Below are 19571 nucleotides of genomic sequence, written 5' to 3'. Positions count from 1 at the left end.
TTTTGGAGTGTGGGAGGAAACCAGAGGACCCGGAGAAAACCCACGCGGGTCCGGGGAGAGCATGCAAGCTCCACACGGGGAGGCCGGACCGGGACGCGAACCGGCACTGTGAAGCCGGTGTGCTAACCACTCAACTACCGGGCCGCCCCCCCCCCCCCCCCCCCATCCACACAATACAATACAATACAATACAATACAATACGTCAGTCTCGTGAAAGTAAGTACACCCCATTGTTTTTGCAATATGTATTATACGGAAGATACACATTTTTATGACTTACAACACTGAAGAAACGACACTTCAATGTTAAGCAGTCATTGTGCTGTTTGTGGAGCTTTGCATTTATTGTTCCCTCAAAACAACAGAACACGGAGCATATGTCTAAACTCGTGGCAACAAAAGTGAGACCACCCCTCAGTGAAAATGTGAAATGTTTGTTTGTTTTTTTAACTACCAAGCTAACAAATTCATTCATCAGTACAGTACACCACATTCTTTTTGGGGGGTTTTCTTCGTCGGACGTGACGTTGCAGCCCCCTACTGAATCGAGTGAGTCCTCTGCTGAACTTTTAGTGCTAATTGGGGGAACGACGACAACTTTGGTACAACGAGTTCCCGAGTTTCAGTACAAGCCTCTCGGAATGTCTAGCCACATTTGACCCTGCAACGCGCCATCGAAATGTTTTTACGCAAGACACGCTGCGTGGACGTGGTCACCGCGATTTGTCTAACTTTATTGTTGCTGAAAATGTGTGCGTGTTCCGCCCAAGATGAGGAAGACAACGGCGAGATTCTGAAGCAAAGTGAGCTCGCCGAGTTTTACAGTAAGTAACCTTCCGAGCATTGGAAAACAAACAAACGAAAAAAAACATCGTTCCAGCCATTAGTGTCGTAAATACGTAAAAGAGGTGGATATACTATTTCGCTTACGATCGTATGCAACGGGACGTCGAACGTAAGAAGTGATTGACATCAGATGTGAGGTGGCAAAGTACTCGTACGCTTTACTTGACAAATACTTGGATAATAATACTCTGGCAAAAGTGTTTAAGTAAAAGTACCCAAGTACCTGTGTAGACAGTATGAGTTAGAAAGGGTAAAACGCATACTCCACACAAAGTACAACATGGACATGTATAATAAAATACCCTGCAAAAAGGGAAAATATGCATATTTTTGTAATGATATGAGCAAATCGTATGTAGCTACCTACTCGTGAAGAGATTATGGCACAGTTTTCAAAGACAAAGTATTTCAGCAAGCTGGATGCTTCTTCGGGATTTTGGCAAATGAAGCTGCATGAGCCAAGTTCCAAACTATGTACTTTCAACACTCCGTTTGGAAGATACAAATTCCTAAGATTACCTTTTGGCATTGCTTCTGCTCCTGAAGTTTATCACAAAACAATCAGCATGATATATGAGCACTTGGAAGGCGTTGATACCTCGATGGATGACATCATCATTTGGGGTGCCACCAGAGCTCAACATGACGAACGACTGAAAGCTGTGCTCGAAGCCACAAGAAAAGCAAACCTGAAGCTACATAAAGAGAAATGTCAGCTAGGTGCAACAAAATTGACATTTGTGGGAGATATCCTAAGCAGTGAAGTTATCAGACCAGACCCACGAAAAGTGTCTGCTATAGGAAAGATGCCAAAGCCACAATGGAAAAAAGATGTGCAACGATTTAATGGGATGATCACCTTCATGGGAAAATTCATACCCAATCTGCCAGAAAAGATGGCCCCACTGAGACAACTAACTGAGAAGAATATAGAATGGCAATGGAATCGTGAGTATGAAAAGGCATGGACTGAACTGAGGAAGCTGCTCACAGAGGAACCAGTACTGAAATTCTATGATCCAGAAAAAAAAAACAATCAAAATATCATCGGATGCATTACAGAGTGGGCTCGGTGCAATACTTCTATAAAAACATGAAGACCCGTAGCATATGCATCACGTTTGATGACGGATCCGAAAACACATTATGCACAGATTGAAAAAGAACTGCTCAGCATCACGTATGCCTGTGAGAGATTTCATCAATTTGTGTCTGGACAAGAAAACAGCGTGGACACTGATCACAAGCCCTTAATAACATTGTTTCGAAAGCCACTAAATGACTGTCCACTTTGTATAGCGAATGATGATCAGGCTGCAACACTACTCACTGAATGTTGCATACACCCCTGGAAAACTGATGTATACAGCTGACACACTATCCAGTGCTGTTGACCCTGGATAACCTGGGTGAAAAAGTTGAAGCTTACGTACACATGATCACAAGTGCACTGCCAGTTGCAGATGCAAAGATGAGATTATACGGATGGAGACAAACAAAGATGAGACACTGAAACAATTGAAACAAATAATCAAACATGGATAGGCCAAAGTGAAACAACACTGTTCACCAGATGCAGTAGAATATTGGAACTACAGGATGGAGTTATCTGTAGTGGACAACATCATATACACAGGCAGTAAGATTGTCATTCCAAAGACTTTAAGAAATGAAATGCTCAAAAAGATTCATGAAGGACATCTGGGAATCAAAAAGTGCAAGAAAAGAGCATGAGAACTGATGTTCTGGCCTAGAATGAATCAAGACATCACAGATCAAGTGTCGAGATATACATTTTGCCTCAAATATCAAGCAAATCAACCGGCAGAACCACTACACCCACACCAAGCACCAGTAAGACCATACCAGAAGGTGGGTGCTGACCAGTTTTCGTGTCAAAGTAAAGATTATCTTTTGATCACAGACTACTACACCCTGTATCCAGAAGTTTGCAGATTTCAAACTACAACAGCAGAAGCAGTGATAACATGCATGATGGCCATATTTGCTAGAAACGGGATTGCAAACCAAGTGTTTTCTGATAATGGTCCACAATTCACCAATGAGAAGTTCCGAAAATTTGCAAAGGAGTGGGACTTTATACACATAACCTCAAGTCCACATTATCCAGCAAGTGAGGAAGATCAAAGAACAACAGAAACAAAAACAGAAGGTTTACCATGACATTGACTTGACTCATTCACTGCCATTCACAAATTTATTCGGGAATTGAAAATATGACGTGGAGCGCCATTACCGAATGTGATTGGGTTTTGTTTTTTTCATGCTTGGGTGCTGATAATGTGCTCGGCATGGCCTTTGGCAAGGTTTTTTTCCACCTTCCACGAAGGGGCAGCATTTCCCTTTTTCCAGGTTAGCGATTTGTTCCAGCTTCAGCTGTTGTTAAAGCGCGACATAAACCAATATGCATGTATTGGATTGTACTTTGAACATTTCAAGCTCAGCCGCCCCGATTTCACGCTCAGATAATTCTGATGAAAGAAGAAAGTCTAAGGTTTTTAACGATGTATTGAATGTTTATGTCATCCTAAAACTCGATATCAGAATCATCTTTATTGCCAAGTATGTAGAACACACAACTAATTTGTTTCCGGTAGAACACGCTGCACAAGTATCATCAGTATCATCATACAGTTCCATTTGGGCTACTGATCAGAGAGTTAATGGCTTGGGGGAAGAAGCTGTTTAAATGTCTACTGGATTTGGTGCGCATGGAACGGTAGCGCGTGCCTGAGGGGAGTAGCTGGAAAAGGTGGTGGGCAGGGTGCGGAGGGTCCAGTAGGATTTTCCGCGCCCTATTCTGTGGGTCCTGGACTTCAAGTTACAATTACAAACTGCAATGGACACATTTTTCACATTGTCTGGCAGTGAATGAGCTCAGTAAAAATGTAATGGGCTTTTCTTAAATCTGTTTGATTTCCTTCCCTTTCACGTAACAAAAATGATAACATACATACTAAAATGTATTTTGGTATAAAGGTAAACAAGCATTCTAACTGTCAGTTACATATAATACATGTACCAGTTTTGACTTCTTGACACACAAAATTGTTTGTCAACCGTCCTCTCTCTAGCAAAGGGTCTTTTCATCTTGGAGAGCAAGGTTCTTCAGCGCTGTGTGACAGTGGAACAATCCAACCTGGTGCTCCGGGACTGTAGTCGTCCCACCCGCCGCATGCTGTGGAAATGGGTCTCACACCATCGTCTTTTCAATGCCGGCACCAGTACATGTCTAGGCCTCAACATGTCTGACCCCACGCAGCCCCTCGGAACATTCCAGTGTGACATGGATCTTCCTGTACTGTGGTGGCGCTGCAGAGGCAATATGTTGTACGGGACATCCCAGTGGAAGGTTGCTGTTGCTGGGAATTTGGTTGTGGTGAAAAGAAACTCTTATTACGAGTGGAAACGGCACAACACACCGAGCGAGGGGCCCTGCTCGAATCCCTATGAAGGTAAAGCAAACAGACAAACAAAAAAATATGTCCCAGTGAGTACAAGTGATCGTTTTGTCACTCACTTGATTACAATCTGCGTCATTGCAGATATCCACACTTTGTTGGGAAATGCACATGGCATGCCCTGTGCGTTGCCCTTTAAATACAACAACAAATGGTACTCGGAATGCACCACCGAGGGCCGTGAAGATCATCTTCCATGGTGCTCGACCACCACAAGATATGAAGAGTCTGAAAAATGGGGATTCTGTCCAGTACATGGTAAATTCTTATACCTGCATGCTCAGCCGTTTGAGCATTATTCTCTATTTTATCCTTGATATTCACCTTAAGGACCTTGTTTGAAATGTCTATTTTTTTTAAGTAGAACGACACTGTCTTAACTCATTCACTGCCATTCCTGAATTTATTCGGGAATTGAAAATATGACGTGGCGCGCTATCCACAAACTTTTTTCCATGTTAGCACTTTGTTCCAGCTTCAGTCTTTGTAAAAGCGCCATAGAAACCAATATGTATGTATTGCATTATATTTTGGACGGCTGCCCTCATTTCAAGCTCATATAACTCCAGACCCATATCATTTAGGAATTAACTCTTTTTTCTGATGAAAGAAGAGAGTCATAGGTTTCATACGCTAAATTGAATGTTTATGTCATCCTAAAACTCAATATTCTGTGGGTTCTGTAATTTGAGTGACAATGACAAAAACCCTGGCGATGGAGTGGACACATTTTTGCACATCTGGCAGTGAATGAGTTAGTAATACAACAATATATTTGTTGACAACTGCCTTCCACAACACCATGATTTCTCTGCATTCTAGTTGAAGAACTTTCTAATGAAGCAAGCAAAATAGTGCAATAGTTGATATATATGCAATTAATATCAATACCAAAACACTAGGGGAGCTACTTGGGTAGACTGGCACCGATGCGCTCAGTAGGCAGGGAACACCCTGAACCGGTAGCCAGCCAATCGCAGGGCACAAAGAAACAAACAATAATTCATCGTCACACTCCCACCTGGGGGGCGGCCCGGTAGTCCAGTGGTTAGCACGACGGCTTCACAGTGCAGAGGTCGCCGGTTCGCGACCCGCCCTGGCCTCTCTGTGTGGAGTTTGCATGTTCTCCCCGGGCCCGCGTGGGTTTCCTCTGGGTCCTCCGGTTTCCTCCCACATTCCAAAAACATGCAAGGCAGGCAGATTGAACACTCCAAATTGTCCCTAGGTGTGAGTGTGAGAGTGACTGTTGTACGTCTTTGTGTGCCCTGCGATTGGCTGGCAACCAATTCAGGGTGTCCCCCGCCTCGTGCCCGAAGACAGCTGAGATAGGCTCCAGCAACCCCCGTGACCCTAATGAGGAATAAGCGGTACGGATAATGAGATGAGATGAGATGAGATGAGACTCCCACCTGGGGACAACTTGGAGTGTTCTATCAGACTGCCATGCTTGTCTTTGGAATGTGGGAGGAAACCGAATGACCCTGAGAAAAACAACGCAGGCCTGGGGAGAGCATGCACACTTTGATTTTAAAAGTAAAACATATAAATTAGTAATAATAATAATTATTATTATTGTTGTTATATAATAATACATTTAATTTACAAACGCCTTTCTGAACACCCAAGGACACTTTACAATAAAAACAATACATCATACAATAAAATCATGAATAAAACAATAAATAATAAAACAGCAGATTAAACTAGACCATGAAAGCAAGTTTAAACAGGTGGGTTTTGAGGTGAGATTTGAAAGTAGGAAGGGAGTCAATGTTACGGATATTAGGTGGAAGTGAGTTCCAGAGTTTGGGAGTGGAGCGGCTGAAAGCCCTCCACCCCATGGTGGTGAGCCGAGCAGAAGGCATACAGAGGTGGAGGGAGGAAAAGGATCTGAGGGCCCGAGAGGGAACGGAGATTTGAAGTAGGTCAGACAGATAGGGTCGGGGGCAAGGTTATGTATGGCTTTAAATGTAAACAGAAGTATCTTGGAATCAATACAAAGTTTAACAGGGAGCCAGTGGAGCTGCTGGCGGACAGGAGTGATGTAGTGAAAGGAGGGGGTTTTAGTGATGATCCAGGCTGAGGAATTTTAGTCAAGTTGGAGTTAATGGATACATTTTTGATTGACCCCGAAAAGAACTGAATTACAATTACACACAATACACACAATACAATTACAGGTGACGAGACTGTGGATGAGGATAGCAGTGGTGTGAGGGGTGAGAGAGGGACGGGGACGATTGATATTACGGAGGTGGAAATATGCAGACCCAGTTATGTTATTTATATGGGAGTGAAAAGATAGTGTGCTATCGAGGACCTGAAGGGCGGGGGACATGGTAGAACTGTCAATGGTGAGAGAGAATCTCTTTGCTTTTTGAGGGTGGATTTAGTACCGAAAAGAAGTTCCGTTTTTTCGCTGTTTAGTTTGATAAAGTTATGAGAAAACCAGGATTTAATTTCTGAGAGGTAGAGTGTAAGGGATGCAGGTGGAACAGAGGCGTCGGGTTTACTGGGGAGATAGAGTTGGGGGTCATCGGCGAAGCAGTGAAAGTGAATGCCACAATTGTGGAATATATCACCAAGAGGAAGAAGGTATGTAATAAAGAGAAGGGGCACCAGAACAGACCCTTGGGGCACACCAGAAGACACAGGAGAGCACCGTGGAGTGAATGAGTTAATTAGGATAAACTGTGAGCGGCCAGTGAGATAAGAGTGAAACCAGCTAAGTAGGGTGTGTGTGACGCCTTGAGTGGAAAGTCGGTTGAGGAGGATGGGGTGAGAAATGGTGTGAAAGGCTGCAGATAGATCAAGAAAGATGAGAATAGAGAGGGAACCCGGAAGTAAACAGTTGGATGGCAACCAATTCAAGGTGTCCTCCGCCTAGTGCCCGAAGACGGCTGCGATAGGCTCCAGCAACCCCCGCAACGCTAATGATAATAAGCGGTATAGAAAATGGATGGATGGTATTATTATTGTTATTATTATTATCATGATGAAGATGATGATGGTTATAATAAAACAGACATTGACATTAAAACAGACAGCTCTAATCACAAGCTGCAATTGCAGACTGCTGACTGCTGACAACTTTGAGTGATGTAGATCATGCACCACTATAACTTCAAAGGTGACCACTGATATTGTGTATTGTGTATTCTTGCTTCAGTCGTGAGATGTAGTTCTCAGACTGCTATGCCAAAATTGTCACACTAATACATGGACTTTAAGGTGAATAAATGCTCATTTGGCTTTCCATAAACCCAAACAATATTTTTAACATAAACTTTAGAAATGCGGTTTGAATAATGTCTACATGGGTGGACTTTCCATGCTAGATTACCGTTGTGAGCATTTCTGGGAGTTCCACCTGGAATTTAATGCATGCTACCAGTTCAACATGTACACCATCCTCACCTGGAGTCAAGCGATGCTGACCTGTCAGGCTCAGGGTGGAAATCTGCTCAGCATCACCAGTTTGGCAGAATTCACTTACATCAGTGGTATGTACCTGCTTAAATATATTGACAGGAATCAGGACCAAATATTATGCTATGTTTTGCATATTCCATGCATAGGTCAGTCCAGAATTGAAAATGAACTATTTATTTGCTATTTGCTAAAATGTAATTTGGTTTATTAGGCATCATCTAATTGGAATACACCACCTTAACGATTGATGGCACACTTCCAAGAAGGTGTTTTTTTTCATGTAATACAGTATACAGTATTAAGAATTTGACACAACCCTGTTCCAGATAGCCAAACACCTGAAAAAAAAATCAGAAAATTTCTAATTCTGGAATGACACTAATTATCCCCTCTATTTTTCCAGTCATTTGTAATTCTAACATTAGACTAATTGTTAATTCAATATTTTACATTTTTTTTCTCTTGTGTTAGACCGTCTGCATGTTGATGGGGCAATGGTGTGGATCGGGCTGAACCACTTGAAGGATGGTTGGGGGTGGCAGTGGTCAGATGGCGCGCCTCTCTCATTGGTTGATTTCACGATAGGTATGTCGTATGTAATGTGTCTATATGGAATTGGGTAATGTCTGTTTTTACGATGAGATTACATACACAGGTAACATCTGATTTACGACCGGCGTGAGTTACAACCACCCGTACATAAGACCATGACCGCCAGACCTTTTTTTTTTAATTCTACGGCTGCCACTGCTACGGCAATGCTGTTGAACTCTGAGTGTTTGCGATCCATTTGGTAAAATAAAGACTCAAAATGGTCCTTCTTGTTTAGATCTGTCATGTTTCAAACGAGGCAGAGTGCGAAATTGAATGTTTGGATCCCCAAGCAAGCAACAGAGACACAGGTTCGTGCAGGATGATTTATTAAGAGACAACACAAAGCGCTGGTCCCAAAAAGAGGACCAGGGGAATAATCAAAAGTAAAAAATACCAAAAACAACGAGTGGGGGTGGGGAACGCAACCCGCATATTACGGCAATGGCAAAAAAGCAACTCGCACTTGGTGGTGCAGAAAAGGAACAATCCCGAAAGATAATACAGTGATACCTCATCTTATGAACGCTTTGGCTAACGAACTTTTCAGCTGACAAACGTTAAATTCACGAGAATTTAATCTTGCCATACGAACTATTTTTCGGGATCCACACGGAGCGCAACAATGAGTGATGTGTTCTTTCGTTCTCCAAACAAGTAAATGGGAGCGGACTTTTTTTGTCCTCTATTCCCAGCCCCCAGTCTGAAAGCCGCACGTGATTGGTGAAGAACGCAGCAGTGTGTGTGTGTGTGTGTGTGGGGGGGGGGGGGGGTTGGGGGGGGTAATAGAGAAAAACAGCTGCAAACATTAAATAGATATGCTGACGACAGAGAGAGAGTGAGGCGGGGGCGCCGTTCTCCAAACAAGAAACAAGAAACAAGAAACAAGAATCTCCAAACAAGAAAAAGCGGACTTTTTTTTGTCCTCTATTCCCCACCTGCAGTCTTGGTTAAAGCTGCACGTGATTGGTCAAGAACCCAGCAGTGAGGGGGGGTTTACAGAATCACAGAGCTGCAAACATTAGATAGGCAGACGACAGAGAGAGAGCGAGAAAATTGATAGAAAACAGTGACATTTGGACTCGTTTCAACTTTGATAGTTCAAAGGCTTGTGGACTGCAAGGTTAAAATATCCCATCAATCAGGCTCCACAAATAATTAGCACCGGCCATCCGTACACTTGATGCTCAATGCTATCAATCCAGCTAAACAGAACACAATTGATGAGGAACTAGGTAAAATTATCGCAGAGAAAGCACGGCAACTTCACTCGGATATCGTCAAGAGGCAACCTGGAAGTTCGCCATCCATTGATGATTTCAAGGCTAGCCACGGATGGTTCGAGAACTTTAAGCGTCATACAGGGAATCATAGTGTCATTCGTCATTGTGGGGCAGTCAGTTCTGACGATAAAGCTGCCAAAGCTTACAAGGAATCATTCCTCAAGATGGTGAAAGAAGAAGGCTACGTTCCTCATCAAGTGTTAAATGCTGATGAAACCGGCCACCCCATTCCATCAAGCCATCATCGACCATCACAAAGGTAAATAAAACGACTTTATTCTACAGTGCAGTTTATTTCTTTAATTACAATACCGTAGCACCGATGAAAAGGTTTCTTCAGCCGTCATCTGTACTACTTTCGAAGAAGTACAGATGACGGCTGATGAAACCTTTTCATCGATGGACCACTCCTGTACGACTGAGAGCTTACACAGATGAATACCATAGCACATTTATTATACATGAAATAAGATATATTTTGTGTAGTTTTAAAGGGCAACCGCCGTCACTTTTTTGTTTTTTACTGACATCAGAAAAACGTTTTATAGCATCTAAAATACCCCAAACACGCAATATGATATTTTTATTCAAATGCAAAACACCAATAAAATGACTTAAAGTGTCCAAAATCTGCAAAAAAATTGAGCTGCGAATTGGGCATTTTCAGAAAGTCCCGCCCCCGGTTCGTGACGTCACGCCAAGGCGTCTTACATTGCTGGAGAATAAAAACAATGGCTTCAGATTTGGATAATATGCTTTCTTGTTACACATACAGTTTTGAATATGATTCAAATAGTTCTGAAGAGGAAAGCATACATGTTTGCAATCGATTAAATAATTTATCCCGTGTCATTTTGAGGCAAACGGGCGGGGGGAATGTCTCACCCAAAAAGAGGCAACAAAATGGCCACCGATCTATGAGGAATGAATCAGCCCGTTTCCACAGGCTGATAAATGATTTCCATGGAGCTTGGACTCCCTGTGCTGGCGGCTTTTGGATGTAACACACGGTTAAAAAAAACAGTACAGGAAAATACATTGACGTGATGGAAAGACGCTACAATGCGTCTTTTTTACGTGAGGAGACGGTCCTTTTCTGATGTCACGTGAGGACTCGTCACCAACTCAAAAACAAGACTTCCTGAATGTTCAGCGCGAGTCTTAAAACGTAAAATATAGCTATATGCGGTGGAATATTATTAAAATACGCCCAGTAGAAGTCATTTGAAGTCATTTTACAAATTAGGGACACAACTTGTCCGGAGACGTCGGTTGTCCTTTAAGGCTTAGAAAATTAGAAAGGCGGAAATTATGTTTTATGGGGACCTGGGAACGGATTATTGTCATTTTAATGGTTTCCTATGGGAAATTAATGTTTGAGATACACACTTTTCACCTTGCACACTCTGTCTGGGAACCACTTAAGTTCGTAAGACAAGGTATCACTGTACTACTTGCGGGATGTGGGCGGGACCTCGGATCGGGTAAAATACGAGCACTGAAGATATAGAAAGTCCAGGGTAATACAAAGTACAAATACAAGTTGACAGTGTCCCGTTTTAGCGTCCTGACGAAGGAATTGACAGCATTGGAAGCGGGGCTGTCAATCCGAACGTGACAAGATCGAACAAGTAGGATTTTTATTTGCCGGAGCAGCATTGCACAACATGCATCTCTTGATTCTGCACTATGTACAGTCTTGTTTATAGAACGGTTTTTGCACATCTACATTTGCACAGTATACAGTTGACATTTTTATTTTGTTATGCTTAGAATATCTTGTTTTCTATCCTTTCACTCCCACCCCAACCCCATCCCTCTTCAATTGCTGCTGTGGACTGCAAATTTCCCCATTGCGGGACGAATAAAGGTATTCTGATTCTGATTCTGATTCTGATTCTGATGAGGATACAAAATAACTGTTTCTTAACAAACGCTTACAACAATTTTCTCCATCCTGACAGCATCTCACTCACACAGTAATCGGGGGCGGGGGGTTGTCTTCCTTCGCGGCGAGGTGGCGTGTTGCATACGGCCCTGGGTCGACCCGCACGTAGGCGCGGGGTACGGCCGGGGAGAGGCCAACCGGTAGAACGTTTTTTGCTTCTGCGTCTGCCTGAGTCCGAGCGTGTGTGTTGGGTGACCTCTTCTGGCTTCTCCGTGAGCAGGGAGAGCAATTTTTCAACAGCTCGCAGCCGTGCGTATTTGGGTGAGCAGAAAGCATGTGTGCCGACACAGTAATAAAAATTGAGAATACGAAATGATCAATGACACCAACCCACTATGACCTCGGTCCTCACTGCCAGTAGGAATACGTGGACTAAGAAATTAATCCCATTATGTGTAATTTACAGCGGGCATCAAATTGCAAAGAATAACGCTAGTCTAATAACCACAGCATAAGCCACTCCATGTCCATCTGGTTCGTGCATGTTTGGTCCAACATATATTTTCAATTTTGCTCATTTGAACATTGCTCCATGTATTCAAATGGAAATGATTTTTACAAAAAGTAAAATTGTTTGAAAGAAGGACTGTTGGTAGTGTGGAAAATAGCTGCTTGGATGATCTGAATGTGGCGTATGTGTATGTTGAAGTTGGATTGGTTAAAATTGGTGGAGATACGCGGAATGATAACAAAAATAATTTTGGTGCAGAATAACGTGTAAACGCCTTTCAGCATTCCACCAAGTAAGTGGTGTCTCTTCTTTTGTATTTCTATCAGCGTTGCCGCACAGCCCTTTGGAGGACAACAGACAATGTGGAGTTTACAACCCTGGCCCTATCTTCCTCTGGCATAGTCTTTCCTGTGAGTCTGCTCTGCCTTACATCTGCAAGAAGACGCCCAATGACATGCATAGGGCTGAGCCTTTTGGTGAGAAACAAAAATATCTGAATCATCTAGATAGGCCAAGAAAGTTAAAAACACACAGGGGTCCTGGTTTTTATTATTATTATTATTTATTTATTTTTTATTATTTTTTTTATCTTTTCACACACCCCCTCGCAATCACAAGAAAGTCTGAGCATGTGGGTATAGGCGGATTAGAGCATGGATGGATGGACAGTTAGCAAAAATGGTTGGAAAAAAAAGCGCAAGGTGCACACAAATGGTCACCATAGTGCCCACAAGTTTAGAACCATGTAGACAATTTCTAAGGGTTCACTTGTCATTCAAGCTGTCTTTGTGCCCCTATTTTAGAAAACTGGCAGTATATCCATACAGTGTGTGAAGAAGGCTGGCTACCTCATAACGGTTTCTGCTACCAGATCCTGGCACATGCAAGAGGCTGGGACGAGTCTTCTCAGGCATGCCTCTCTCGCGATGCCAGCCTCATCAGCCTTCACTCTCTCTCTGAAGTGGAGTTGCTGTACAGCCTCCGGGCGAACTGTAAGATATTTTACTTCAATCGCACTGGAGCTTCAGCAAATGGTGTGTCTAAATGCTATGTTGGGCAGATTCTGGAGATGCTTCAGCAATGTGGATTGGTCTCCGGAAACAACCTTCATCTGCTACTGTAGAGTGGTCTGATGGCTCACCTGTGACTCTCACAATGTGGCACCAGTATCACCCTCCTCACAACCTCAGTGGTGCAACCCTCTGTGCCAAGGCAGACAGGAAGGTCTTTATAATAATTCTGCTGACTCATAACTCCACTGTTTTAATTTAGAAAATGAATATCAATGCTATACATTCAAGTTCAGGTCAACTTTATTGTTAAATGTGCTCTATGTGCAACATATAGAACTGATAACATTTCTTTCCTCTCAGCAAGTATTTCCATCTAAATTTCATCTACGTCAATGAACATCTGGGACATTTACTTTGTTTTCACAGGAAGGCACCTGGTTTTTGGTTTCATGTGACGAACAACTTCCTGCTGTGTGCAGAAAGGTGAACCATCAGACATCGGCTCATGAACTCGGAGATTGGGATGAAGGCTGCCCTGAGGTGAATTTGGACATACATACACATCAATTAAAATGTGTGCAGCATTTCTTTATTTCTGCATTATATTGCAAGCTGTAACTAAAGAAGGCAATTTCTGATTAAATTGTTCGTGTACTGAACTGAAATAATCTACAATGTATGGATTAGATGGAACGCCAACATACAAAATGAAGCTAGGATGCTTCAATTAATAAAACATTTCAAACACAGGAAGAGCTAAATATGTATTATATCCTTTTATTGGGGATTTTCACAGTTCAAATTTAAGATTTGGAGGCATAATTACCAGTAGTTCTCAAGATGTCCTGAACGGATTGAAGTAGGGGTGTCAAACTCATTTTCGTCGGGGGCCACATTTTACTTGCAGTTTGCCTTGTATTTTTGTATTTATGAATTTTTGAAAACTAGAAAAATGTTTAATCACCTCCACATATTGCATACACAGCACACAAGAAATTGATGAATAACTAGTTTTGACATCAGAAGTCAAGAATAATGACTTGCGAATGTTCATTATACAGTACAGTGGGACCTTGGCTTACGAACTTAATTGGTTCCCAGACAGAGTGTGTAAGGCGAAAAGTGTGTATCCCAAAAATTAATTTCCCATAAGAAACCATTAAAATGAGAATAATCCGTTCCCAGGTCCCCATAAAACATAATTTTCTACTTTCAAATTTTCTAAACCGTAAAACTACACAAAATATACCTTATTTTATGTATAATAAATTTGACATGGTATTAAATTAAAGAAATAAACTGTACTGTATCATAAGGTGATTTTATTTACCTTTGTGATGGTCGTTAATGGCTTGATGGAATGGAGCGTCCGGTTTCCTCAGCATTAAACAATGAGGAACATAGGCTTCTTTCACCATCTTGAGGAATGGTCCCTTGTTGGTGCTTTCTCTGTGATAATTGTATCTAGTTCTTCATCAATTGTGATCTGTTTCGCTGGGTTGATAACTTTTTGCATCAAGTGTACAGATGACTTGTGTGGGTTATTTGTGGAGCCTGATTGATGGGATATTTTAACTGTTTTCTATCCATTTTCTCACTATTCTCACACTTTTGTTTTTTTTTTGTTTCAAGCTCTGTCATCTCCCTTTCGTGTGTGTGTTTTCCCACTCTCTCGCTGTCTGCCTGTGTCTTTAATGTTTAACCCCCCCATTGCTTGGTTCTTGACCAATCACGTGCCTTTAACCGAAGACGCCATTTTGTTTTTGGGAGAACGGCCTCACACTCTCTCTGTCTGTAACCCCATCCCCCACTGCTGTGTTCTTGACCAATTACGTGGCTTTAACCGGCGACTGGGGGCGGGGAATAGAGGACAAAAAAAAGTCAGCTGCCATTTCCTTGTTTGGAGAACGGGCACGTTCACGAACGACACATCACTCATTGGGGCAGCTCCGTGTGTATCCCGAAAAATAGTTCGTATGCCAAGGTAAAATTTTCATAAATGTAACGTTCGGAAACTGAAAAGTTCGTAAGCCAAAGGGTTCGTAAACCGAGGTTTCACTCTATATGCCAATTTGAAATTTTGGTTCAAACTTTTGCAAGCATCGTGAAACTCGACATGCTTGTTTTGCTTTCGCGGGCCACATAAAATGATGTTGTGGCCACTGGACCTTGACACACACCTCTGTCACACCTTGAATCACACCTGTGATTGAAAGAGTTTGAAGTGATAAATAGCTCTCAAATTTGGAAATACTCTGCAATTTTGGTGGAAATTAGGAATTTTGTGATCTTTTGAATTTGGAATCGATGGAGAAATGTGAAAGGAGTTGGGTGCCAAAAATATGCAAAATAAAAACAAATAGACAACTTCATTTAAATTTCTGTAACACACACACACACACACACGCTAGTCAACAGTCACGCTAAATTGCAATGCTGCGAAAATAATTTAATTGTTGAAATGTTTAAATGTACAATCTCAGGCTTTGAATGTTTTTAATTGGTCAGAACTGTGAATGGAGTTTGATGAGGAAACATTTGAAATGTTCAAAATGTTTAACATTTAAACATTTTCAACATTTTCATAATAAACGTTTGAGACAGTGCTGTGAGTGCGAAGTCACGGAACTCGTAGCTCCATTTTTGAGCAATCTGCCAGTCAAAAGCACAATGGTGCTGATTCACCGGAATTATGACGCCATTTCTGGCAGTCATGTTCCCCCTTGACACTATTGACATGAACATCAGGCCGCTGAGTGGGTCGTTTCATCAGACTAGCATTCAATAAGCGGAAATAATGATTTAATAATTTAAAATGGGTCAACCGATTGACGCAGTCACGGATAAAATGCCCGACTGTTGTTTAAGGCTTCTGCTTTTCTCTGAGCTCCGACCAGTGGTGGGAAGTAACCCAGTACCACTACTTTGATACTGTACTTAAATAGATCGTTCAATTTTCTGGACTTTACTTAAGTCTATTTTTTTATGACTCTTTAATTTTAATTCTGTTTTTTTTTTGTCGGCCTGTGGAGTCCCCTCATGCACAGTCCAAATCAAACAAAAAGTTTGCTTTAGCTTCTCTTGCGATAAAGCTTCTTGGTCTCCTTTGCCAATATTTATTAGATGGTATATTAATGCTAAATTTTAGCGAAATACCTATGATTGCAAATGTCTTCATCATGATTTGCCTGTGTGTGATGTCACGTTAATTTCATGCGAACGTGTACTTTGGTCCAGTATGCTAGTTCATATTCTATGAGGTGGATGTAAAGGTGCTTTGTTTTTTATGAATAATTTAACTAGTGGAATAGTAGTTTATGTAACATAGATTTACAATTGTTTGCTAGCGAGGTGCACAGTCTTTCTTCTTTCTGTGTTTATTTTAGATCACAGCAAACTAATCAAGGTAAACTATCAATCTCTCGCAATGCCTTCTAGATTATCCAACAGGTATTGCATGTACTGTAATTTACATGAACATTAGGTTTCTGTTCAGAGTCTATAATCTTTGACTTTTACTTAACTCAAGGGTACATTCAGTCTTTTGAGTTTTACCTCAGTAATTTTTTTTACCCTAGTGTCTGTACTTCCACTTGAATACAGTCACAGAAGTACCATTGCTCCTTTTGGCTATTGTCACCTTATGCAAGTCACAACGAGAAACTTTTATTTATGTGTAGTTTTTGAATATGAATTATATCGGAGTGAAAAAAAGAGAACTATGTGCATTTAATTTTTTAGTTCAATGGTACCAGTAGACCTTTATTTAAAATTAGAGGGAGATGTGATTACTTCTAGGTCAAGAGAAGGTATGGGTTCATAAAGAGACAGAGAATTTGTTGTGTTACGAGAAAGCTTGAAAACTCTTCCATTCTTGAGTTGCCCACAGTGAAAGGTGCAGAATTGGTGTGGGTATACACAGTGGCGGGCTGTGCATCTCACTCCTAGGCCTTCAGCAGTGCTACGTCTGAATCAATTCACAGCTGCGAGTGTGGTGTGATTTACTACAGGTCCACTAGAGGGTGTTGTTGGCCAGGAAATAACTTGTAACTTGAAGAAACCTATGAAATACGATCATAAACTGTTCAAATTTTTACTATCATCGTGTGGAATCATTATAACGTCATAAAATTACAATATTATTTGCTATTTTGGCTAGCTTCAGAGGCGTCCAACCTTTCTTAATGATGTCCATCTAATCTACAGTTTTGAAAGGCGCTTATAAATGAAATGGATTATTATTATTGAAAAGTCAGTCTTGAAAATGGCTTTAACAGTATATCTGCAACCAAATCCATTTCTTCTCACACAAAAATATATTTGCTTCTGCAGATCTTGACAGATACAGTGTGCTAGCTATGGCCAGAATGCTCTTATCACTAGTGACGAGTGATACTATGATTGGCTAGTGATTGACGTTTCCAGCGCCTGCAAGCAGGCCTTGTGTTGCCAACTCGAAATCTGATTGGTTAAAGCAACATATTCATCAAAACTTATTTTATGCTCCAGGGCCTGCAGAACTGATTGTGAAGGCATCCAGGTGTATTTCTGACCTTGGCAACACATGATGGCTGAAATGTGATTGATTCAATGCATAAATACGAAAGCACACATCTGGAAGCAGCACAACAGGGCAAAAGCAAGGAAAGGACGGTGAAAGACAATTAGGAATTATTTAATAAGAATTTATGGACAAAATATAATTAATCAGTCTGTGATTCAGATACTTTTAGGCAAGCAAAGAAGGCCTTGCAGGCCCTGATGGCCCACCACTGCCCTAAATACTGTTCACCTATGGAACGTCAAAGCGGATTTAAGGCTCTGTTGGACTCGTCACATTCAGAAAAAGCCTACAATTCCATAGAACTGGGCTGTCACTTATACTGTATAAGTGATTTTCTACCTCGGATACTTAAAGCTCTTTCCACTTTTACCACATACACCTGCTGACGACCCAGTGTTAGGAGCAACTATGGAGTCAGTGTCTTGCTCAAGGACACTTGGACATGGTCGCAAGAGCTGGGGACTGAATCACCAACCTCTGGGTTGAAAATCAACCACTCTACCACTGAGCCTATTGCATGGTTTTGCAATATTCAATTTGCATGTGCCTTTACTGCACTAAAGACATGTATTTTTAAAAATATATTCAGCACATCTAGGTTGTCGCAATTCAAACACATTCATACTTATAATACTTAATTAAATAATAATAATTAATTAAAATTAATATTTCTAATCTGCACCTTTGTTTAGTATGATGTATTTTTTTAATACATGTTATTTGATAATATAACAGTAGTGGTAAATAGAGATGGATTAAGCCCCGTGGCACCACATTTAAATTACAAATTGGTATAATTGATTGAACGTCCGTTACTGTTGCAGGGCTGGAAGCGTCACGGTCACTCCTGTTACACCATCACCAAGCATGGGCAGACACATAAAGATGCACAGAGCGGCTATTTCTGCAATGCCCCTCTCCTCACTGTGGAAAACAGGTGCTGCATTAATATGTTATTTGACATTGATTGTTATAGTCGTATCACAATGTTTTATTTTATGTCTCTGAAAGGTTTGAGCAAGCATTTGTCAACAGTTTGCTGAATGCTAATGGTGCTAATGGCAGCATGTCTTATTGGATTGGCCTCCTGGACTCAGGTGACAGGGGAGAATACAGTTGGGTTCATAACAATGGTTCCACTCAGCCCCTCACTTTCACAAACTGGAACAAACACCAGCCAGGTATACAAATCGTTGCAACTTTCTGGGGTTAAATGTTCATTATTGGCTCCTTTGTTTATCGTCATGTTATTGGCCTTTATAAATCAGTCTGTGTAGCTTTGCTGTGGTCTTCCTCAAGGGTCAAGCTTTGGACAATTTTCAGAGATGTTATTTGCTAATTTGAAGGTTTCACATACCACTTGTGTATAGAATTCAAATGTATTTTTCTTATAATGCTGAGGGTACACCTCAAATAACTGTGCTACACAATTGCTTGATTGATTTATCTTATATCAACTGTAAAATTCAACATATATGTAATTTATGTGATGTATGACAATTCAAACAACATGCAAAACACACTGCGAATAAAATTGACTTAAGTACTCCTTTTTCAGTGAGTGCCAATGGCTGTGTTGCCATGTCAGGTGGCTCTGCACTGGGCCAGTGGGAGGTAAAAGACTGCAATTCCCACAAGGCCTTTTCAGTGTGTAAGCAGAGCATTCGCAGTTACAAGGAGTTGGATATCGTACCTGAAGTCCACGATGCCTTCAGTCCCTGTCCTTCAGGATGGGAATCAAAGCCTGGTCTCCTCTACTGTTTTAAAGTATGAACAATATTTTTCATCACTCGCGAAAATATGATTCTTGTGAGCACAGGGTGCAAGTCTAGTGCCCAGTCTAACTTGCATAGGTGGAATTTTCCTATTTTTGGTATTTTCCTGAACTTTACTCAGGAGGAATTACGCCATCTTGGGATGGCAGCGGCCAACTTCAGGCCAATAGAAGTGGATTCCCTCA

General features: G+C 41.4%; 1 protein-coding gene across 4 annotated transcripts in view; it reads left to right on the top strand.

Moving 5' to 3' along the window:
• Positions 1–560: 560 nt before the first annotated feature.
• The window catches only part of pla2r1 (phospholipase A2 receptor 1), a 34506-nt gene continuing 15495 nt past the window's right edge, over positions 561–19571 (top strand). For all 4 annotated transcript variants that reach the window (XR_016114461.1, XM_088992261.1, XM_088992260.1 and 1 more), the window contains exons 1-12: positions 561–825; positions 3943–4323; positions 4414–4587; positions 7668–7832; positions 8233–8346; positions 12361–12510; positions 12838–13026; positions 13095–13258; positions 13474–13587; positions 18436–18548; positions 18623–18792; positions 19170–19378. Coding sequence is in view for 3 of the 4 variants with exons in the window: in XM_088992261.1 (XP_088848387.1) it covers positions 681–825; positions 3943–4323; positions 4414–4587; positions 7668–7832; positions 8233–8346; positions 12361–12510; positions 12838–13026; positions 13095–13258; positions 13474–13587; positions 18436–18548; positions 18623–18792; positions 19170–19378 (2088 nt within the window). In the remaining variant the exon portion in view is untranslated. The remainder of the gene's footprint in view (positions 826–3942; positions 4324–4413; positions 4588–7667; positions 7833–8232; positions 8347–12360; positions 12511–12837; positions 13027–13094; positions 13259–13473; positions 13588–18435; positions 18549–18622; positions 18793–19169; positions 19379–19571) is intronic.

Source organism: Hippocampus bargibanti, linkage group LG03 (genome assembly GCF_051943395.1).
Source record: "Hippocampus bargibanti isolate YZ-2025 linkage group LG03, ASM5194339v1, whole genome shotgun sequence".
Lineage (NCBI taxonomy): Eukaryota > Metazoa > Chordata > Actinopteri > Syngnathiformes > Syngnathidae > Hippocampus > Hippocampus bargibanti.
This window is presented reverse-complemented; position numbering and strand designations above follow the sequence as displayed.